Genomic DNA, 25,958 nt, shown 5'->3' with positions numbered 1-25,958 from the left:
ATAACGTTATCTGCTACAACCAAACTGAAGTACTCGTGCTCTACTTTGTGTCAAACTAGTTTACACCGTAGCTAATTTTCTATCTCTGTTTTCATATTTATGACAATTTAAAAGAAAATTAAATGACAGATTCTTCCATAAAATATATGCAACTTATTTCATTCAATCCTTTAGGAAATATTGTTCGGGAACAGTGAAAAAGGATGACAAAGACGGATGTTAAAACAAGTGCTTTAGAACATTTAGCTGGTGGATTAAAAAGAAATGCTTTGCTGCTTCTTTTAACTTTGCTGAGTGTCATGACAGTAAGCTGTACCACTGGTAAGACAATCTTTGAGTTTTATCCATGTCCATTATTCCTAAAGTCTTGTGTTTAGACGACATTTAAAATTATGAGTCTATGTTAAAAGTGTGAGTGGGGTTTATTCAACATTTTACATGTCCCCTCGCTTGAGTTTTAGTCGTTGCCTCAACTAAGTCGAAGATGACTTATAAACTGTAACAGTAAAAATATAATTGGCAGTAAAGTTAGCACACTCCCATTTAGTAGGTTTTAATTGGATTTATTCCTATCGAAATACAGACGCAGTATACGTTATATAGCTAGTAGTGTCTCTCCAGAAATTATTTTATGTGTCCGGGAACCTAATCTGATTGAATAGGTTCCAAACATATACATATATGAATTTTTGAGATGCACATACAGGTCTATCAAAGAAAGTTATATAATATCAGTCGGTCAACCAACGTGAGTGTTGGAAAGAAGAAGGTCCTAGTTCTGCTGAAATTAGGCCTATTTTTCCTTAATACTTGAGAGATTTTTATTAGATAAATATCATCGAAGACAGCACAATAAGCGTCTGCAACCAGTCGCCAGTACTTTTACACTTCGCCCACCTGCAAAAGAGTTTACGTCACCTACAAAGTTAGTTAAAGAAAAGCAGTTGGGCTTATGATTCGTAACTGTTCTATATTTGCTTTTACAAGTTCAAATCAAGTGCGTAACGTCTTAGTAATGGCTTGTCACTTAAAAGTTCATTAACGAAGATGGTCAAATTCATATATATTTACATGGAGTATGTGAAAATGGGTATGTACAAAATTATTGTTATATTTACACTGAACTTAAACACTACATATTCGTTTTCTCGCTCTCGTGGAGTAATACTGCGCTCCATAAATTTGCACAAACTTAACGTTATGGAATTTGAGTATTCCTGTACGAAAATGGGAACTGTTTTACAGCGGTGAAACGTCTTTTAGTGATAAATGACTAGAAATACATTTAAAATAAAGTGTAAAACATGCAGTTCTCACAAATACAGCTGTAAAAATTTACAATTGAAAGTTACATCTGAAAAATATTCATGTCGCAAAATTACAGCTGCATATTTTTTGGAGGAAAACACGAGTACTGTCAGCTATCTATAATTACCTAAGGCGGGATATAACTAAAGTTCACAGAGACACTACATCTTCTACAATATTATAGAATTTAACCATTATGAGTAGGTGCAACTGTTTTAATTATGTAATACAATTGTAGAAGGATATGTATAAGTACATGCATTAACTATTTACACTGTACTTGAAGCTGATAAGTCAAAACGAAATAATTACAAGACTGTCGTGTATCTTCGTGAAATAGAAAGTATTATAAACAAGACCTTATGCATAGTTTCCATTTTGTATCCTACTCTTAAATTTTGCATATGCTATACTTATTTCATATTGTTTTTTTTTTCTTTTGTTATTGGTGTTGTTGTTTGTGCTTTATTTTTGTTGTTTTTAAGAACATTTATTTTGCATTTTTTGTAGTAACTGCTGGTCTTACTAGAAATAACAATTCATCCTAAAACTATCTTTACCCTGCTTTCGTCACCTGTAATATTTCTACAGCTGTAGCTTTGAGACATATGAATTGAAATATACAGTAGTAAAATCAATGATGTTATATGAAATCTACATGTCAAGATTTGAAATCATCATGGCTGTAAGTTTGAACAAAAAACAAGAACAGTTTTTACAGCTGTAATATTTCATACTGGTAGTTTCTGATAAAAGTCTAACTATAAATGGCAGGTCCCATACGTGTTTATCATAACATTCAATGATAGACTTTGTACAAGATAATTATTTTGCAACTTCATCATATATCTTTAGAGGGAAGACGCCTTTTTTCAATGAGTTCGAACCGTATCAACTTAACAATACTACAGATGTAGTCGAATAATTCATATATCAAACAAGAATTATCTATTGTTAACAAGATAACAGCTTGATAACAAGACATGGGAATGTTAACCACGAGTTAAAGAAATAGATTCAGGTATTTTAACACCGTAACATAGTAATTTTTCTCCTGCATATGAGCCAAATTCATTATTTGTAAGACAATTTGTTTTAGTGACACTCTTTACCGTCATTGTAAATATATACGTGCTAAGTAATCATTCTATGACATATATGATACGGCGATAAATGTGGACAAACCTTTTTAATGCATTTCATTAGTAAAGTTTAATTTTTAATTCAATGTCGGCTTGCATTTCAAATACGGTCAAATTCATGAAAGCTTATAAGCAGTGTACTAATGCTGAAATAGACACGAGGTAACCTTTAAAGGAAAAGTGTTCTAAAAGTTAATACACATGATAAAACTCACAAATCAAACCCACATATTTTTCGAAAATAACTCATCTAAGGTCAGGTTACATTGATACACGAACGATAACAGAGCAAATATGATTATCTGAGTCTTATGACAGCTAGTGTGCACCTATGTAAATAGAGCAACGCCTTTAGAACGTTAGATATGTCTTCTTGTGTTCTTTCAAATTTATTTTGATTTCTGTTTCGTACTGTCAACTCCGTTTATCATGGAAAAAGCAATAGTTTAAATAGTTAAGTATTATGAGGTTGCTATGAATTGAAAGGCCAGGTTTCTTGCTTGTTGTCAGCACGAAGTTAATTATGGTTAACTTATATTAATAAAAGATTTTTGAAAATATTGTTATTTAATTTTCAAAGAACTTTAATAAAAAATAACTAGTAACTCGGGTGCAAAAATTAGATATATTAAAATTTGAGACGTATGCAAAGATGAACATTAAGATATTGGACCTGTACTAAAAGATGAACATTAAGATATTGGACCTGTACTAACAATTAAGATTTTGCAGGTTTTTTTTTTCATTTTTACCACACTTATTAGTAGATTGAGCTACATTTACAATCGAAGAGATGCCGAATGAGTTAACGCGAATAGATTTTACGTAATTTCACGGAAATTGCTGAATGTCATTACGGGTATAATTCTTTAAACTATGAATAGGTCTAGTTGAGAAAGGAAATGTACAATTTGTTTATTTAGAGATGGTGCGTTTATAAAGCGTCGCTTTGAACCCTTACAAAAAACAAGGATATAAACAAGCCGGCAACTTTAAGTTAAGAGAGGACATTATACATATTTTTCTTTTTCACATAGTTTTTGTTTGTATCGTTCTTTCTTTTCGTTTCCTTTATCGTCTTTTTTTAGTTTTGTCCTCCTTTTTTTAGCTAGGAATCGTTGTGGTTTGTGCTTTGATGATATTAAAAAGATAAACTAAAACAAATTCAAGAGAAGAAATTATAAATATATTTTTCACATTGTATCTTTTCTTATTTTTTTTCTCTTTTTTATTCTCTTTTATGCCCCGGCATCTAACGATGCAGGAGGCATATAGTGATTGTCCTGTCCGTCCGTTCGTCTGTACCTTCGTTCGTCCTTACGAGGTTAACCAAATGGGACCGTTTCGTTTATCATCAATACCCTTAACTAGAATTATTTGATACTAATACAGATGTAACATGTGACCATTCCTCATCTAAAGACATCACCTTACCTCAGTTTGACCTTGACCTTGAACTTGATCTCATTTTGGACGTGTTTTGTATCGTCAAGGATGCCACCGGGGGCATCAAGCGTTTATTGAATGCAGCTCCTTGATTTTTTTTTGTTTTTGTTTTTGTTTTGTCTTTCTTTCTTTGGCTAGGAATCGAGGTGGCTTTAGTTTTGATGATTTTTAAAAGAGAGCTTAAACAACTTCGATGTACTGGTGAATACAAAACGGTCAGTGAACTTTAAAAATCTTTATAACGCGAATAGGTCTATGTATGTAGACTAATTTACAGTATTCTTTGAAGACAGTGGAAAGCTCTATTCAGTTACATATTATCGTTTCGTGACTTCGAATTTGCCGATATGCAAGCAAATCTAGCGACTTGTATAAAAACAAGGAAGAATATCCAACAGGGAAAGCCATGTTAAAAAACGCAGCCTCCCCAAAGACATACACGAACAACCCTCGCACACCACACACAAAAATTAGAAAACACAAATGGACAAAACAAACACATACAGGAACACAGTGGGGCACCGCCTTGGAACGGTCATTGGCAAAACTAACACTGGGGAGTTTAAACCAGTTTATGGTGCATTTAACTTCACTCTTACCCCCACCAAAGACAGTGTAAATAAAAGTAAAAGGTTGAACACGAAACATGCTGTGTGTCTCAAAACAGTTGAGTCATAACCTCTTTTCATAAAACGTTTTATTACTTTACTAAATACAATTCGAAATTTGCAATGACCCAAACTCTTACGAAGTTTGTAAACCACATCCCCATAAAAAGCGGGTTTTGATACAACTTCTTTCAGAAGTGATTTTAAATTGCTGTTGTATTTTAAAATCAAATCTCAATTACGATTATAGTAAAATTTGGAATAGTATTTACGTAATTTTTAATAACGGTAGTCTTGTTGAAGAAGCTTATTTGTAATAAATAAGTTACGTTCATTGAAATCTTCAACATGAATACACGCTCTTGCAAACCGAATTAACTGAGAAATATATACCCCATAAGATGTAGCCTGGGGTACATCTCCATCCAAATGATGAAAATTTACAATACTGAAATTAAAATCATCCCACTTGTGATAAATTTTGGTCTGTATGAAATTTTCGTAAATAGACAGATGTGAATCCAGAAATGAAGTAGTTTTATCCGAGTCGTTAGTTTTATTTAACTGCAGCTCCCTGGGATATATATTTTCCACTAACTGATAAAAAAACGGATTATCCATGTTATGTATATAATCCAGATAGCGTGATGTATTAAATGCAGTTATAATATCTGCCTGTGTATCTCGAGAAAGGTTCAACATAAAATCTCTTTCATAACAGTATAAAAACAAATCTGCAAGAAGGGGTGCACAATTTGTTCCCATGGGAATACCAATTACTTGTCTAAAAAACTGCATTCCCAAACCTGACGTGAATATTGTTTAAGCTACATTATCACCAAAATAATATCGAACAAGAATTATACCTAATCACACGGAAATTGCCGAATATACGTAATCACATGGAAATTACCGAGTGTATTTAATCACACGGGAATTACCTAGAATACGTAGTCACACGAAAATTACCGAGAATGCGTAATCACACGGAAATTACCGAGTATGCGTAATTACACGGAAATCACCGAGGATGCGTATTCACACGGAAATAACCTAGAGTACGTAATCACACAGAAATTACAGAGTTTACGTAATCACACGGAACTTGTCGAGTATACTTTATCACACGGAAATTACCGAGTATACATAATCATACAGAAATTGTTGAGTATACGTAATCACACGGGAAAACCTAGAATACGTAATCACATGGAAATCACTAAGGATGCGTAATCACACGGAAATTAACGAGTATATATAATCACATGGAAATTACCGAGTATACGTAATCACAAGGAAATTACCGAGGATGCGTATTCACACGGAAATTACCGAGGATACGTTATCACACGGAAATTACCGAACAAATGTTATCACATGGAAATTACCAAGGATACGCAATCACATGGAAATTACCCGAGGATACGCAATCACATGGAATTACCTAGGAAACGTAATCACACGGAAATTACATAGGAAACATAATCGCACGGAATTATCCAGAAAACATAATCGCCATTTCGAGCTAACAAATAATAGAGTTTATTTACCACTCAGTCGGGTACATTAATTAACAGGTATAGTTAACACCAAAATGTATTGTAAACAACAGATTGAAGTAGTTCTGCACGTTAGGGTCGATTTTTGTTTCTATACGAATATTTCACGCTAGTTTTGAGACATTATTTTGAATTGTTTTATTTTATAACGTTTCGTATGTTTTAATATTATATTTTGACTTTATAAATATATTAGCAGTGCCATTTTAATAAATTTACTCACAGGTTTTCATTAATTCTTAAAAAATATTTTTATTTCTGTAGGCTGAATCCAAGCTTTAGTCTATGTTTTCCGGATAAATGACGTTACGCCATAACTTCCGGTATTATCAAACGTGCAGAATACCTTAATGACAGTGCAGACAGTTCATTCTTTATTCTAACACGACCAGCAAATAACCTACATTCATGTACAGCAAAATCTATCTCGGGTTATTCTGCGATATACCACTCGCGTGCAATGACGTCATCCGATCCAGGTGCGTAGCACGGTCGTAAAAAGTAGTTACACTTTTGATACTATTATGTCGTGTTAGAATCGAAATAAAAAGTTCCCAAGTGTGATTTATCGTAAAATAACCCTTGTTTTTCGCTCTTATGCGAAATAATATATCACTCAGGCCTACGGCCTTCGTAATATATCCTTACGCATAAGAACTCAAAACTCGGGTTTTTCTACGATAAACCACTTTTGGGAACTTATTATTTCTTAATTATACTTAAGCGCTCTTACAATTTCTTATTGTGCAAATATGCACAAAAAATAAAATTCCTCTTACAACGCGATTATACTTTAGAGCCGATGAATATCGACCATCCTGGCTATGATAACGTTATCTGTTGAAATGACTTTAAAGTGGCCGTATTTTGTGATATTTTATTACAACTGTCACATACCGTAATTCATTTTGCAAAACAAATTAATTTTCACAATTAAAAGAAAGATTTGATCTTTGACGTTTCTATAGGATGTTAAACTTTGAGTTTTGTAGTTCTGATTGAAACGCTATTGAAAGTTCAGAATAAATCTCAGACTGATGGATAAAACAAATGAATTTCGCCGTACTGAAAATGGAATTACACGAATGGCGATATCGCTGATATTTGTATTGTTGATTTGTGAAGTGGAAGGAAGAGACAATGGTGAGAAAAAATCGTATTTTGTTAGGTTTGGTGACTGCCCTTGGCAAAGTTTTGTATTCTTATTAACATGTTTTGAGTTTACAATGAGCTTCAGTTACTACTTTCCGGACAAACTATTTTAGATCTTTTAACAATTATATAAAAGTATAACTATCAAAATAGAAATACTTAAGTTTTTTTTTATATTTATCACGTGTGCTGATAATTTCGAAAGATTTGAGAAGATCCGTCTCTTGTATGGTCAGGATTTTGCGGTGAATCAAGCAGACATTTTTCTGCAGAAGATGTCACCGTAACACTCGTTCCTCCCAGTGAATTATTTCAAAGACGTATAAAATACACAGACTCGTGACAGGAGATAATCTAGCGTAGCCTGGTATCACTGTGTTAACCGCCGTTATCTTTAAGTTATTGAAACGCTTTGCTGACTTGGATCACCTGTGATCAAACCAACAGACTCTTATTAAAGTTATATAACACTAGTGATGCGGCCAAATTTTCAACCACCCCGTGTAGAAAATACTAACAAAATTGAAAAAAGCAAAGAAACATTAATACTATAAACAAACGATCTGGTAGAAAGTTGTTTAAGACACAAATATTTACCCTTCTGCTTTTTGTTTCATACACCGGTAGAAACACGAGATGTTGGTGAGATTCGCTCAATATGCCTTTCAACTTGCCGATCAATTTATTTTATTTTATACCTCTTTTATTATCTATAAAACTGATAATGCAAACGGTTTTTCAGAATGTTCAAGATATTTAGGAATGGTACTGTCTTTGTTAGTTTTGTAATGTTTCGTAATTTTTGTAACTCACGCGATATTTTGCTTATATTATAGATAATAACATACTGCATATCAAAGAGGAAGTCATCGTTTTTTCGACTAATTTGTACGTCAATTTGTAACTCCGAAGTTATCGAATTATAAATTGTTCGATTAACTAATTATCTAACTTTATCTAGATAACAATATTTTATACGTGATATGAAGTTGGAATGCTACCAACAAGTAAATAAGACACAAATTATGAATTAACGAAAATGAAAGGAAGGATATAATTATTTGAGCTTCACTACATACTTGCGTTTTTGCTTAAGAAAAAGCAAAAACATTTATAATAAAAGTATTGAATATTTTAAATGAGTTGATTCAAGAAAAGTAACAAAAACGTTTCAGGTCAATTTAAGGCGACGCCATAGGCATAAAACAGCCCCTTAACCATATATTTGAAGTAATTTTCCTCCCAAACAAATGTATGTTTATACGTTAAACGTAAGGGTTCTTTGAATGAACTTTTGTTTAATAATAACCTTTTGTTTAATGCTCTCGTTCATTCTTCTATTTTATGACGTTTCCAAAAGTGCTTATGTTTAATAATCGAATCGAAGCCAAATTCATTTTCTGGGAAAATATCATAACTGTGTTTTTTTGAAAAATAAATAGGTAACAGGTAAATCATCTTTTTAGGGAAGGTCAGATCTGAAGTAAACATCAGACTGAAAAATTGAAATTAGTATTATCCACAGTTGAAAAGATTTAATTCATAATATTTAGGCGCAATGATTATTAAAACTAGTGGCTTTAAACTACTTCCTTTAAAATCTTTTTGTCGATATTGATGTTTAAGGTCATATAAGCATTCGTAGCCTATGGTAAGATTTAACGGTCGGGATTGATACCCGTTTTCTGTCCGCTCGTGCGTTCAAATATGGTTTGTTTACACTTTGATTTTTAAAGTTGAAAATTTGTATATTGTCACTGTAAAAAAAAAGTTATATACAAGAAATTGCAAAAATATAAAGTTATGCATGCGTGCATACAATTTGAAATTAGATATGTAAACATGTATTATGTTGCATTTAATATATTTCCTTTTATGAACTTGCAGATAAAATTCATCTAAAGGATTTAACCTTTGAGTCGAGGACATGAAATAATATTTCTGTTATCAACTAATTTTCTGCTCTAGACATTCTTATTGAAAGCTCTGCACTCGACATATAGTTACAGTTTTTTTAAATTGTTGGCAGATAACTCTTTTTCGATAACGGTGACCTATGATTTTTATTGCATTTTTTTGTTTCTTAGATGATTGTCCTTCAATATCCAAAGTTTAAAGAAATTCTGTTATTGGGAAAATTTTCGCCCATCTCATATACAGGGAATTCTAGCGTACGCCTTTAAAAATTAATTAATGATATACAAATTATTCAATAAATTTGAATTTTTCATAGTCCCTAGATATATGATAATAGAAAGGATCAAGTACAGTTGAAATGGGTAATTACGTTTGTTGAATTGCTCATATTTTTATACATTCATATTACCCTTGACATGTAAAGTGACACAAAAATACTGTTTTACAGACAAGAGCATTTGGGCAAAATAACAATATTTGATATCAGCCATTTCATTCTCGAGGATAAGGTAACTATACATTGTTTTTCAAAACGGAATACATATGTTTTTAATGGGAGGTCAAAGTTTGCATACATTTGATTACTGGTCGTAATACTGTCCACTATCATAAATTACAATTAACGGATGCGCACCTCATGTGACAAGGCAAAGTCCATCTGAAACGACAGCATTCCAGATCAATATACTTATATAAAAACGCAGTTATATGTGACGGTAACACGGAACTAGTGCAAGAGAAAAATGGGTACAGAATAAAAATTAATGAAACTCATACATTCATCTGAAGGCACGCCCTTGTAAATAATACAATTTATGTCAACCTTATACATAGATAATATATACAGCAATCACAGAGATGGTCAGTGACAATACATAATTAAAATTAGCAGATATTAATGTACTGTATTCAATGATACACAAATGCTCGGCATGCAAAACAAGACATCAGATACAATCAGATGAGTGAAACATAAAGTACAACTGTGACAGAACTAAATACCAAACTGCGATGGTGTCTCAAAACTAGTTATGGAAATTTAGTAATGTTATAAGCTGTAATGCATTTAAGTTATAATATTACATAAATGTGTATAATTATGATGTATTCATGAAATAAACAGGCTTTAAACATGTTTTTTGTTTTTAAGTAAAAACGTTTGACGTGCCTGCACCAAGGCTTTCCTCACTTACCGATGGAAAATCGAAGGACTTATATATAAACTTTAGTGTATGCTGCCCTTCAGGGGGTGGGGATAAAGATATACAAAACAACTTTTCTTATTTAAACAATGTCTCATTAGAAAGATATTAGTCATGTTTGTGAAAAAGACGAAATATATTTTAACTGAAGCATGAGGACAGCATATCTTTTTGTCATTTATTTGTATCTATAGATGTATTATGCCTTTTCAAGTAGCTATAAAAACAAAACTAGATAGGGCGAACCCTCACCTGGTGTTTTATATTATAAAGCAATTTCAAAAGTAAATCTAAATATTCATAATAGCATTTGCATTGTTAATGATAATGGAAGCCATAGCGCCTTTTGCTATCTTTAACAAAAATATACGCTCTTGCAAAATATATGTCCAATAGGATGCTACTCGGTGTAAATTCCAATCTAGTTATTTGAATTCTATAACACTTCAATTTAAATCACCTCCGTTGTCATAGAGTGTTAGAAAACATCATAAAAATGGATGATTGAAGCTGTAAGTTTTATCAAAATAGAAAAAGTGGAAAACCAAATGTTGCCCAACACGACATAAACGAAACTGTTTCAGGCTCGGTTTGATTGAGCCTGTTCATGAATATCAGTGCAATTGAAGCTACCGTCAACACTTTCTAGCCCCGGGTTGAACAGAACTTAATCTTTACACATGTTACAAGTACCAAAACTATTTAGACTGAAGCTTACGGAAATATCTAGTATCGACCATTTGAATAAAACACTGATGATTCTTAATTAGAAAGTCATTTTGATCGCGTAATATTTTAACAAATACAACGGAAACGGCTAAACAAAAAGTCTCTTTCATAGCAATGACAGGACAAAGCTAAATTTGAGACAAGTGGTGTACAGTAGGTTATAGATATTTGTATTTGAAATTCAAACCCTTTTCGTTGTTACTGAGATATGACTTTGCGAATATAAACATGGAAAGTACATTTTATTCATAACCAGATGCTGAAAGACAGACTGCTTGCCGAAATTTTACAGCTGATAAAGAAATTCAGAATCTCATAGCGTCTGGTCGAAGAGGAGCAGAACCATGTCCTTGCATTGAACAGAAAATCATACTTGATAATACTTTTGAGAAAACTGAAAACTGTTACAGACAGTGGTTTTTTCAGGAAGGCGCAAAACAAATGTGTTGCTACAGGTAACATAATTCACTTTATATTTTTATTATGACAACTAAATACATTGTTATATAATAAACATAATAAATATAAGTTGAAAATAATGTTTTGACATATACATGCATTCATATGTGTATGAATATACTAACGTTTTCTGTCAGTTCATTCAGTCGAACAAGCTATCTTTATTATCTTTATCCTAAATTGATAACAACAAGTTTCTTTTTGACGTATCTGTTGTGGTTCCGTTATAATTTCAATACGAACAGTTGAACAATGTATGTTCATAAAGTAAGTGAAAAAGTATTTGAAAATCTAAAACGCCAGAACCTCAAAAATCGCCAAAACACTAAGCATTCTATTTAAACAGACAGCTTAATTGTCATCCCTGAAAAATCATCATAGCTTAGTTTCTATCAAATTTTGTGTGTACAACAGAATGTGCGTAACAGATTATGTTTTAAGTATCAAAAGTTTAGTATGAGCTTTACGATAATTACTATTGTTTTGAAAATACCTAAACGGCGGACACTCACAGTTCAATTAGTTTTATAAAATTAAACATTCCTTGTTTCAAAGCTTTTCATATACATCATGTTGATAATTTTAAGCCATCAACATTCATCACTTAATTATCACTTAATGATCTCTTTATTCAAACTCATTTATTCATTACCATCATCAACAGCAAACAAAAACATTATCATCATCAACATCATCTTCAGTCTATTCTTTTATTGTCATCATTATTCGTCATCGCTATTTCTTATTTATCATTTATCATCGTCATTTCATTATCATCATCATCATCATCATCATCATCATCATAATCATCATCATCATTAATTCATTCATTTATCCATTCATTCAACGTCATCATATCATTGCCATTTATCATTAGAAAAACATTTTCATTCGGAATATAGAATGTTTTGATAAAAACAGAAGATGTGAAATAATAAAACTATTATTTAGTTACGGATGGAGCTTCTCCATAACAAAGGGTTCATAATATTCCTCCAAAAGACAAGATATGAGTCAAAAAAATTATAAAGATCCTTTTGAAGCTATCAATACAAGCAAGCAAAATGATAGCACACTCGTTTTATTATGTATATGAGCGATTATGAAAGGTGCAACACCAACGACCCCCAAACACAGGCGGAAACGGATTTCAATCACACAGACAATACATTGAATCCTTGAGACTAGAAAATATAACATCACTGAATCCACATACTATACAGTCTCAACAAATACTTTGGTAGACATGTATTTCCAATCGTCTTAATTGTCAGAAAATCAAGTCTTCTTTCCATGTTTAGCGAAACTGGTAACCTGATAACTGGAGGTTCAGCTGCTGGGTATCTTCTACTTGAGACAAAAGAAGAAGTCATTGAAAAAGCTTATATAGACTGTTGCGGAAACGATTCAACTATATATGAACAGTCATGTCAATCATTTCATGAAATCAATCCACCTGACAATTGCAGCGCATATCTTCCACCATCAACAGGTTTGAATTATATCATTTTTTATTTAATTTAGTCTATACTCATTTGTTTTAACTCGATTGTGATAAGGCTAATTCAAGCTTCCTGGAAAAGCAAGTACTGGTGTCATATGAGAAGTCAGGTTCGTGACCCACTACCCGTGGATTGAGCGGTCTACACCTTATCCACTAGATCACCGCTCTCCTTTTTATTTATTTCTTAACTGCAAATAGAAAAAGTGCAAATTAGTAGTATTATTTGGTATCTGTGGCAATACGTTCAGAGTAAAATTTGGAAAACTGACTTTTCTTGCTATAGGGCAATAACGAATCTGTATAAGTCTTGACGCTAGGCCGAATTCTTACAAGGGCGCCTAGGTAAAAATCCTGATGATCTCAGAGTCATATAGATAGAAACATTGATGTAAATCAATTTCATGTTTATCATTTTTTATTGAAATAAATAAATAAATAACTAACAAAAAGTATTCTTTATAATGGCAGTAATACGTATAACGCAACGGTCGAAATATTGTGCTGAAAATAAATTCTTTGAACATCTGGCGAACTAGATTTCATGTATATGATAGTTCTGCTCGTTTCATTAACCGGAAGTGACGATGTAACGTCATTTATCCGAAAAACTTATAACTATGCCTTGTAGCATAATAAGTAAATACCAGTGTAAGGACTGATGATTAATTATTTAGCGAATTGTGCAAAATCAGCCAACAGATTTATGTATTATTTGACCACATGATTTAGAAATAATGTACATCTACAGGTGTAACGAGTTTCATTAAAATGTACATCGTGGAACTTTTCCTTTACACGAAATTTAAAAAAAATGTGAGTATCCATTAGAGAGCCTATTGTTACATTGACTTGGGGACCAATATTTTCAAACCGGTATTACAAAAAAGTTAAGCTTATGATCTTATATCTTTATTGGCTATCTTTCCTTCGGGTACATGGAATAAAAATGTTTTATAAAATCTACATCGTAAATCAATATTTCTTTGAAGCGTGCAGAACTACCTGAAGAGCTAAAGGCGTGTTGTCAATCGACGCTAGAAATGACACAAAAAAGCAAACAAATGAATTGTTTGGAGTAAATTGTTAAAGGAATTTGTACTAATCTGTATTAATTTAAATAAAATCTGTAAAAAGATCCTTTGGAAGCAAAGAAGAATAATAACAGACTCGGTTTGATTGAGTCTGTTCATGAGAGGTAATGAAATGTGCAACACCTCTCACGCCCCCGGCACAAGCTTAAGCGGAACTCCTTTACACATATGTTCAATGGACTCCATGATCCAAGCGGAACTCTATTACACATATGTTAAATGGACTTCATGATCCCAAAGGACCAGAAAATATAACAACACTGAATCCAAGTACGGGGAGACTTTTAAAGCCGTGCTAAATTTATATAGCAACTGAATCCATGGTTTACAAACTGTCTGCCATTAAATCATTTTCAGTTACATCTTCGGGTGATCCTAGGATTAAAACAATAGATGGAAATAGCTATGATTTCAATGGACACGGGGAATACGTATTTCTCACTGACAACACGTAAGTAATGCAATGTGACATCAACATAGCATTATATATTCTATATTTCTTCTTCTTTTCTTTTGTATTGTTATATGTAAAGATATCTAAAGAACAGTTATTAAATATCACATTTTGCCACAAATAAGAAAAAATATACGTATTGGCGGATGAACTGTTCTAATTTGGTGTCGAAGCGTGAAACATGGACCATATTAACAACAACAAAATATGAAATGTATGAAATGGACTTTGTATAGAATAAATAGTTTTGTTTTGATATTTTATTAAGCAACGCCACAAGTGACACATTGATTATTTATAGATTGTTATCGATAAATCAACACGAGTTTTGCAGCAGACATATTTCCCGACTTTTGGAACGCAATGTTATTTCGCAATAGAACGAAAAATTTAACTCTTATTGCTTTTATATAATGATACACATTTGCTCTTTAGTGTAAGCAATATCAAATGTATTACCGTTCATGAACTTTTTAACGCGACGATACAAAACAAAATGACGCATTAGAAATGAAGTCTAGCAGTCAATATTGTAAATTATTACATACTCATTTGTAAACTCCGTTAAGTTACACTGAAACCTGAAACGTGAATATTTTTCCATATTGACGTTCAAATTTCATATCGGGTGCGTGACGTCATTTGTGACGTTAGTTTCATGCATTCAGTCGCGTTAAAATGTTCTTTAACGACAGTGTTTCAATTTTACCTAGGCTGAAGAACAAATTATATCATTTATATAATAATTATAAGTGTAGTGTGTGTATGTAATTAAAAGATTATAAGATTTGCACCGAGAAATATGCACTCGTTCTTTTGCGGAATGATATTGCGCTCCTAAGGTCGCACAATATTTCCGCTGCAGAACTAGTACATATTTCTCGATACAGATCCAATGACCTATAAATATTGGCGTCGTGTGTCCTATTGTAACTAGATGCAAATTGTAAAAACGTTTGCCATAAGGCACCAATTTAAATTTCGTTTCGTTTCCTCATTTATTTACCGTTCTTGATCTTTCACATTACCTACAAATGATTAAGTTTTGGTAAATATGTAAAATTTGAAAAGTATTCATTAAGTATTTAAAAGGAGATCTGGGGGAAAGAATAAAAATGTTATACAGAAATTATGTTATTATTTCAGTACCTTTGAGATACAAGCTAGGACGGGGTACGTCGTAAAAGGAAACAAGGAATCAACGATGTTTACAGCTTTTGCGTTTTCTGTAAGTCAGTCATCTTGTTCACTACTCTTTTTCAACACTTTTTAAAGGTGGATAATCAGATTTTGGATTTGTTCGAAACTTTAGCATCTAATCATTTACACTCATTTATGTTCACTTAACACTTAATACAAATTAGATTTTCACTGGAGGTATTTTTAAAATTTCATTTTCCTATCCAGGTTGCCCAACCAAGATAGAGTTATTTTATCATAAGTATAAATTTGATAAACATACTTTACCTAAGGAAATGTATAAATATTAGACATATTGTAATATATTTGTAAAATATTTGCATTAAAAATTATGTATTTAGATGGAATTCATTAGAAACGCAAGTTTAAAAAATTATTATTACCTCCCTTTGCCTATCTTGGTTGCGCAACCAAGAGAGATTGGAAATAAATGAATTCAGAAGCTACACACATCTTTTAAACTTGCATTTTGGTTCATATTGTTCAATAGTTGATATGTCTATCAAATGCAAATGTAAAACTAGACATTGTACCGAAATAAAAAGAAATACCCAGCTTTTTATATACTTTCATATTAAAGGGGAGCAATTACAAAATTTTATAAAAATAAGAAAATATACATTTCAAATAGGAATCTAACTCTATGTAATCGGTCTTTTTGTTCCTTAAATAATTCTCTACCAGAATATACAAAAAGTAAAAAATGTCATTAAATGTTGTTTAAATGTGATTGACCACCTTTAAGACATCCTTGAAACTTAACGTCAAATTTAAACTATCAGAGAGGCACTGAAGTGTTTTATCTGAAGAACAAAAGACATATGTATGTTTATGTTATAATTTTCACTTTTTGATAAAAATAAATAATTGTCAAAAAGAGAATAACAGGGTACTGTCTTTAAAATATATGTTATCAGGTCGAGGCTGATATGGTCTGAATGGGGTGAGGCTAACCTAAGCCTTCCGTCCATATCTACTTAGCTTGATATCATTGATATCAAAAGACAGTAGTCTGCCATTCTGTTTTTCATGCAACTCAGACGCATGTAACAGCCAAATAAACAGTATATCCTACTGCAAAGACATCATGGGTGGTTGTGGCCAGAACTTTAAATGCACAAATGAGCAAATATGGAAATGAATGTGTAATGTATTGACTCACTATTTGTCAGCTTGGACTAGCCACTAGCTGATTAGCTCCGCCTAACTTCACATTGTATTATGATACAGTGTAGTGTCAAATTAGTATAGATTTATAAACGGAACCACGCAGTCATATTTTTTAACCCTCGCCGTCCCACCACATCGAATATATTACAGAATATCAATTAAATATTCACTATATTGCGTAATTGCATTACATAACCATCTGGCATTGTCGCCCGTCCATATGTAAATGACACTATACTTTCTAATGCTGTGTTACTTCCAACAGGACATCAATGCTAACTATAAAGCACGTATACCTGTTCCATGGTATATAACATACATTTTTTATATTAAGTTTTAATCTAGCACGACTTTTTTTCTTTTTGGAGGGGTGGGGGTAGTGGGGAGGGGTTTGAAGCATTTTATTCGAATGCTTATTTTACAAGTAAAACGAAATAGCCGCCTTTAAGAAACATGTCGTTTTATTTTTCTCTCATTCAAATAGAAATCAGTAAAGGTTTAGTTTAATACCATTTGATGGTCGTCTTGGTTACTTATTGCCTCCTGGTTGGACAAGGGCCTCAGCAAATTCTAATATTCGTTTTTAATATCTTACTTGACTGGTACTAGTACTTTTCTTGCTGTGTTTTCAACCATTATTTACCATGAGTTGTAACAGAATACATCAAATCACATCCATTGTTTTATGTCTTATACTATATTAAATATTTCTTATAAAATCATTATAACATTTGTTTCGAGATGATGTTAAACCTTGAAAATCATTAACAGGATAAACAGAATGGAGAACAAATAGAACTACACTATGATAAAGATGCAAATGACATACTCTTCTACCGAAACGGCACATATAATGAGATTTGTAATGCATCATCTCTAGAAGGACATGGAAGACCATATCCATGTGAAAACCCTGAAAAATATAGCTGTTCAGTTCTTGCAGGCGGTGGAAAAATTATGGTCCAAACACGTGGTTTTGGTGACTATGTCCAACAGGTGAGTAACGGAAAATATAATGCGACATGTAATGCATCATCTCACGTGAATGCATATCCCTGTTAAACGCCTAAACCATTTAGTTGTTTAGTTCTGTCATAGAAAAATCATAGTCCAAAAATGTGGTTTTGGTGACTATGCAAGACAATTAAGTGCATGCTGGTAAGGAGAGTATTTTATGATAGATATACTGATCACAAATGTTTTTGCAACAAATATATATGAAAAAAGTTAAGTATGCGCGTAACACGGTAAGGCAGTTAGAAGTTTTTTTACAATCTCATAACTGTTTGTATTTGTTAGCTCACCTGAGCACAAAGTGCTCGGGATGAGCTGTTGTGATCGCTCACCGTCTTGTCCATACTCTCCTTTAAACACAATCTCCTCTGAAACCGTTTGATGGACGTTGATGAAACTTGGCCTGGATGTTCGTTGTGTAGTCCCCTTCAAAGTTGTTTAAAGAATTGAATTCCTCACAGAACTCTGGTTGCCATGGAAACCAAAAAGAAAAAAATAAAAAATCTTCTTGTCCAAAACCGCAAGGCGTAGACCCTCAATATTTGGCATGTGACATCGCTTAATGATCCTCTATGAGGATTTTTCAAATTATGCCACTGGGGTGAAAAGTGCCCCGCCCCGGGGATCCCAAGTTTCACATGATAGACTTATATATTAAGAAATAAATCCTCTTGTCTGAAACCACAAGATCTAGGCCTTTGGGATTTTGTATCTAGCATTGTCTTGTGGTACTCTACCAAGAGTGTTCAATTTATGCCCATGGGGTGAAAAGAGGCCTCATGCCGGGGGTCACAAGTTTTACATAGACTTATATAAGAAATATTTGTCTGAAACCACAAGATCTAGGCCTTTGGTATTTGGTATGTAGCATTGCCTTGTGGTCGTCTACCAAGATTGTTCAAATTATGCCCTGCCCATAGGGCGAAATAGGGGTCCCAAATTTTACATAGACTCAATATATAAAAGCTTTAAAGATATTCTTGTCTGAAACCACAAGACCTAGGCCTTTGGGAATTGGTATGTAGCATTGCCTGGTGGTCCTCTACCAAGATTGTTCAACTTATTACCCTGGGATGAAAAGAGGCCCATCCCCGGGGTCCCAAATTTTACATAGATTTACACACGAAAAAGCTTAAAAAATCTTCTTGTCTATAACTGCAAGACGTAGGCCTTTGCTATCTAGTATGTAGCATTACCTATTGTTCATTTTATGCCCCTGCGGGGAAAAGAGACTCTGCCTTGGGGTCCCAAATTTTACGTAGACTTATGTAGATTTTTTTTTCATGTCTGAAAGTTCAAGGCCTAGGCCTTTATTATTTTGTATGTAGCATGGCCTAGTGAATCAAAAAAGATTTCAAATTATGCCCCTTGTGTGAAAAGAGGCCCTGCCCCAAGGGTCATTAGTTATATGAATTATATAGGTGGAACTAAAAGCGTCTCTTCAGCTGAAACAAAGACGGCTATAGCGACAAGCATTTCTGCCTTTGCGGCAAGTCAAGATCAGCCTGAATAATAAATATACCAGTCTACTTAAAAAATTTAGCAGGGTAAAGGGAAAATAACTTAAAACAAACCTACGTATGCCAGCAAGTGTATCAACCATCTGCTTACTTAAAATGAATAACGCTTTATGTGCAAGTGAACAGATCATACCTTGAAATATACATCCTTATACTAATATGATTTTCAGCCATTACCCAGTTTGATGAGCAAGAAGAGAGCTTGACCACAGCTGGGTATCTCAGCGTCTCCTGGACAGATGAAATGCTAACCTGGACGCCTAGTGCTCACAATGACATTAAACGCATCATAATTGTAAGTATCTTTCATATTTCCATCCGTAGTTCTCCTCGAAAGAGCACCTGCTAGCCTGAAAGCCTTACGATTACAAAGACGTTAATCGCACCGTTTTTGCAAATATTTAACTTTGTATTAAAATAAACGGAATATTCAAATAACAAGTATTCAAATAAGTGAAATCGACTGTACTATAGGTTCTCGGTGCGTGCAAGGATTCTTGGGGTGTAAAATGATGTAAATTGTAAACGTTTTGTCTAAATCTGTTGTCATACTCTTTACAGACACTTCATTAATTTAGACACCCTTGTTATTTTGGTTGGTTGTAAATTAAGTGCATATTCTATCATCAGGTAAATCTCGCTCTCTCTATTCAATTTTTTTATCTTTCATCTATAACAGCCATGACGATTGATAAAATCTTAATTGTCAGTGTTATAATGTATTAAGGATTCGTTTTATTTCTCATGTCTCCATGCAAAACTGGTATAATTGCCCTCTTAGAGAAAAATACATTAATTACATTTCTTATGTTTGCGGGTTTTTAATCATTGAAATACATAGAGGAAACATCTTGATTAATGATTACTTTCTATTGAAAATGACTGGTTGAGCACATATACTGTAATAACACTAGTAAACTTGATACTGTGCTGTAAAATAAAATCATATTATCAGTACGTATTTTGCCAGTCCTTAATAGATTGGTATCAAAAGATGATAGGTAAGGGTAGATCTAAAGTCACACCAACACTTTTTCAAAACGTATTCAAGACTTATATCCCAGTCACACATACGGAGCCGATAGCTACGTCTGGCCACGGATAGAAACGTAGTCATCCGTATCGATCCGTACCTGAGCCGTACGGATTGAAACGGACTACTACTTTAAGGTACGGCTCAGGTAAGGACCGAAACGGATTACTACGTTTCTATCTGTGGCTAGACGTAGCTTTCCGCGCCGTATGTGTGATAGGGGTATTACCTCAAGCTTGCAGGTTTCTCCAACTTTACAAAATGCACAAATGTTTGAGTGATCAGTACCCATTTGAGCGTGACTTTAGACTGTAGTTAAACGTACTAAAATGTAGTTATCCGTACTGAAACGTACATTACCGTATTTATACTTAGCTGAACGTAGTTGTCCCAGGCTGCACGTACTTAAGCGTAGTTCAGTGTAGTTCACCGCATACCCGTCCACGCGCTTGTCAAGTTACCAGGCGTAGTAAAACGTAGTTAAACGTAGTACTTATTCGCGTCCTGTATTTTTTGTTCCCCGTTTCTCACTATTTTCCCGCACTAAGACGTACTGCTCCTTACTTATCCGTGTCATCTAATCCACAGAACAATCCCATCAGCACCGTACCACAACATACGGACAAATCCGTGTGTGACTGTAGATTTAGGTCTTTGAATAAAATTAAACGTTTCTGTGGTTTTGTTTTAATTTTTAAATATTGATTTCTTTATTAAGTTCACAGAATATTACCCAGCGGATGGACTTGTTTTTTAAGATTTAAAAGAATGTTTTTTGGAATTTAAAATTGTGATATTTGTGTACTTTTTTCGCATTATAGACAAAACTTTCCAGTAAAAATATATTGTAATGTACTAAACCAAACATATAGATATTCCATAATGTGTTCTTTTCTTTAAGCAATTACATTTTCAAACACTTTAGATTATGATTTTTGGTCAATTTTATCCCCGCAAAGATTTTTCAAACTCTGAAAATCAAACCGGACAAAGCACCGGGGAAATATACGTATAAATAAATAAAGGTATGTAGTCACCGGCTGGACATTGCCGTTTCATAAAAGGCACCATAAAAACCTATCCGCATTCACCATATACAATGTATCTACTGTATCTTGAACATGGCCCGCCGCGACCACCAAACCATGTTTCCAAACACATAGGATCGATTAGTCGGACTTAAATGAATTATAGCATTTGTCCAATTCCTTAAAAATGCTATATGCATTATTAACCAAAATTAATCACTTCTAAAAGGATATATTTAATTCGTTCGATGTTGCCAGATGTTTGATATATTTTTCCAACATAGCACTTAAAGTTATCTATGAAGTATCAACTGAAACAAAAAGCATTCAAATATCAAATTCGCTGGATCTCTTTTTTTCTAAATATATCTAGACGGTGACCCCAACTTTTTGCTTTCTATTTAAAGCATATTTGTAAGACATTAAACCAGCAAAATATTTTTTTTCAATCCTCACAACAGATTTTTTTTTTTTGAAAATTTAAATATGTATTTCCATTGAAAAATGTGGTTGGGGAAATTATGTCAACATGTAAAAATAAAAAAAGATCTATTAGAGAGATATATCCTTCATATAATAATGATATCATCATGTATTCATAGTTACCTGTACTATCCTGTGCTTTCCTTCTCACAGGGTATGAAAAAAGTCTTAATCGTAAAACGATATTGAATGTTCATTCTTTGAATACCGTAACAAATTCTGATCTGATTTTCAGCCTCAAGACGATATATGGAAGCCAGATATTTCGCTCCGTAATTCGTTTAACTCATTCAAAGGTCTTGGTTCTTCTTATTTTAACGCTTGGGTACAAGATAGCGGAGTAGTCCAATGGGAACCATTTCAGGTAATATACATGTATATATAGTTTGCTACAATAAATAAAAGGTATTGCAGCATGCACAGGCTTATAAGTTTATGGGAAAAAATGATCATTATAAGAATAATCAAGAACATAAGAACATGCATTTGGTGTTTGCAAATATAATTTTGAAGTATAAGCATGTGTTAGCTTTTTTTCAGTGACGTTAATGTAAAAGAAGTAAATTTGCCTTATTTTGCTTCTAACATGTTTCCATTGACATGTATTTGTTAAAGTTATATTAAGGATTAATTCTAAATGAAAGTATCATTTCAACAAGACATTAATAAAAGAAACTGACTGTCTAATCCTGGAAGATTGTACATGTATAAAAGATCTGCTGTTTGTGTACGCATACCTCAAAAGGTGTTTGACTTAGGTCATACCATATTCATTAATCTTCCTGCTTTGATGACCGGAATAATTTTGACAACTTTCAAGATTTATCGGGATTGATCAAGCGGAGATTATTTTTCAGGTGTTAAAGTCAACTTGTTCGGTAGATATCACCTATTTCCCTTATGATTCACAGTCTTGTACGATGAAATTTATTGCATGGAGCTACACAGAGACAGAGATAAACTTCCTTCAGGAAAGTTCAGGAATTGAGAAAACCGACTACTCGGAGAGTTCAACTTGGAACCTCGTAAGTTCATCGGCGAAGGTTGACAACTCTCAAACACCAACGATAGTTTATACCCTAAAATTACATAGAAAACCTCTCTTTTATGTGTTGAACATGATAATTCCGGTCATATTTCTTTCAGTTTTGAATATATTTACGTTCGCACTTCCGGTTAAATCCGGAGAGAGAGCATCTTTTTCCGTAACGCTGTTTTTATCTATATCGGTTTTTCTAACAATCATAGCTTCTGAGTTTCCTACGAATTCTGACGCTCTTTCCTACCTTGCCTTGTATCTTATTCTAATGACTAGCGTCAGCACTATTTTTGTTCTTGTGTCCGTCTTACAATTACGACTTGTAAACAGAGAAGAAGGGAAGGAAATTGTTGGTAGGTTTTACAAAATGCTCCACCGTGCCGTGCAAGTGTTGAGTTGTAAGAAGTATAATGGGTGCACTGGAAAGGTCCAAGACAGCAAACGTGTCGACGCCGAAGATTCCGCGGAACCACAGGGATCGGAAGAATTAGAAGAGGAGGTAACGTGGCCAGGTGTTGTTGATGCAATAGATTTTCTATGTTTCTGGCTCGGAAGCTTTGTAATTTTCATTGTAACAATGACAATCATGCTTCTGTTGACGAATAATCCGCAGAGGTAGTATCTGTCCTGTTGTGAAACAATAACCAAAGATATTGTAATACAACTAAGCTTTGTGCATCCAACTGTTTACATAACTATCTTTGACAGGTTCCTAAATACACAAAAAGTAAATACGAGCGTGCACTCATGTGATATTTAATAACACGGGACATTCAATTTTTGTACATGTTAAATAACTAATCGCGGCCGTAAAGATTATTTTTATTCAGAGGTTTATTTTAAGAATCAAAGATGCGTATAGGTTTCTGGGCAATGCACATTTGAGATAAAACCTTATCACGTTTAAATGTTAAGAAAAGCTTTACATTGGCTTAAAATCTAGCACTCAAGTTTGTGTATCATCTAGTCCTTGTTAATTAGTGTTGTCTAAATGACACGTCAAAGGGGCCTCCGTGGCCGAGTGGTTAAGGTCGCTGACTTCCAATCCCTTGCCCCCTCATCGATGTTGCTTCGAGCCTCAATCGGGGCGCTGAATTCTTCATGTGAGGAAGCCATCCAGCTGGCTTAGGGAAGGTTGGTGGTTCTACCCGGGTGTCCGCTCTCGATGAAATAATGCACTGAGGGGTACCTTCAGTCTTCCTCCACCATTAAAAGCTGGAAAGTCTCCATATGACCTATCATGTATCGGTGCGACGTTAAATAAAAAATAAAAAATAAATGACACCTCGAATAATGAGCCCAAAAATATTTTGATTTGCATTGCACCATAATTAAAATAATGTGATATATAAACTTTTGCGTGGTTGGTCCATACAGATAACCTCACTTTTTGGAGTTTCGAGAATGAAATTATTTTCACCAGTTTGTTTTCTTAGTTCAACAAAAATCCCATAACTCTATATATAACTTCGTAAATTCAAAGTTAACCAATCAAATTCAAATTTAACCAATCAACGGAACGAAATAATACGTCAGTTTTTGTTCAATGCGAAGAAGTATAAGAAAGAGAAACACTAGACGACGTGTTTTCTAATTTTGGGTAAACATTTAGATTATTGAAAGTCATTTTGGTTTGTGCTGGTAGTGTGCACTTTTGCGCTTTTGGAACGTGGCATTCCTTGTTTGATATTTATGATTTTCTTTTTTATCGTGAAAAATAAAATGTATAATTTTTGTTTCGTCTTGTGGTTATAGTTTCGGGTTTCCTATATTTCTTTCTGATTTTTACACTTTTGATTGGAAAACTTTTTAAAGTTGCTAGCTATCACTTTTATTTTCGCCCGATAGAAATGCCACGTAGAGTGTTCATAAAGTTATCGTATATAAATATCTCTTTTGTAAAACAGAAAGAACAAAAATATTTAAGCCACGCCATGAAAAACTCAACATTGTGGCTTTGCAACCAGCATGGGTCCACGCAGTCTGATCAGGATCCATGATGTTCGCTTTCAAAGCCTATTGCAGTTAGAGAAATCGTTAGCGAACAGCATATATCCTGACCAGACTGCACGGATGCGCAAGCTGGTCTGGATCCATGTTGGTCGCAAAGCCACTATGTTGGTTTTCCCATGGCACGGCTCATTTATAATCAAATTATACGCTTCTTAATGGTAGTTTTACGTCGGATGTGTGTAAGAACGTTGTGATTTGCTGAAATTATCTCGCTTTATTAAACTGTGCATTACTCTCCAAGTATAATTACATTTCATTAAACAAAAATGCACAAAAACAAAACTTCGTCGTTTTGATTTCATACCTCATAAATTTAATTCGATGTAAATGAGATGTGGAACCAAATTTTGTTGTCCTGTTTGGCGCCATATAACCTATGCTGTGTTGGTGCGCCGTAAAACCCAAATAAATAAGTAAACTATCCGGTGTACCGTATATTTTTGCTCATAGAACGCGTTCGCTTATAAGACGCACCCATACATTGGACATGGAATCTGGGGTTTCTTTTTCTTTGAATGTTCTTATAGCATACGCTAATAAGATGTTCCCCACTTTAACTGTAAATATGAAACAGTCGACATTGTGCATGCCACAAACATTAAACAAGTTGTGTTTAACGGAAATTTCTAAATCCCAAGCGACCTTGTTTTTTTTGTGGCCGACAAAAGCGACAATGTAATACCTGCAACAATTGATTTACTCTAATTCCAGGGATCTTTTGGTAATTTTTCACTTATTCAAAGCGGCCACACATTTTAGGGGAAACCTTTTCTTTCTCTAAGTTGATTAAATCTTGGTGCTGTGAAAGTGACCACTGATAAAATCTTATTGACGTATCAAATTTGCTAAACATTATAGTAATATGCAGAAAGGATTTTCCAGTTCAA

At 33.5% G+C, this 25,958-nt stretch overlaps 1 protein-coding gene across 1 annotated transcript; it reads left to right on the top strand.

Annotated features, from left to right (window-relative positions):
- On the top strand, positions 1-24,358 carry LOC123542614 (neuronal acetylcholine receptor subunit alpha-2-like). Its single transcript, XM_053532077.1, has 9 exons — positions 1-321; positions 11,320-11,518; positions 12,824-13,014; positions 14,475-14,568; positions 15,718-15,799; positions 17,713-17,803; positions 19,646-19,770; positions 22,255-22,383; positions 22,877-24,358. The coding sequence occupies exons 1-9, from the start codon at positions 204-206 to the stop codon at positions 23,675-23,677; spliced, it is 1,830 nt and encodes a 609-aa protein (XP_053388052.1). The 5' UTR covers positions 1-203; the 3' UTR covers positions 23,678-24,358.
- The last annotated feature ends 1,600 nt before the right edge of the window (positions 24,359-25,958 follow it).

This window comes from Mercenaria mercenaria, chromosome 19, assembly GCF_021730395.1.
Source record: "Mercenaria mercenaria strain notata chromosome 19, MADL_Memer_1, whole genome shotgun sequence".
In the NCBI taxonomy this organism is placed as follows: domain Eukaryota; kingdom Metazoa; phylum Mollusca; class Bivalvia; order Venerida; family Veneridae; genus Mercenaria; species Mercenaria mercenaria.
Note: the sequence above shows the minus strand (reverse complement) of the source record. Positions and strands in the feature narration are given on the sequence as shown.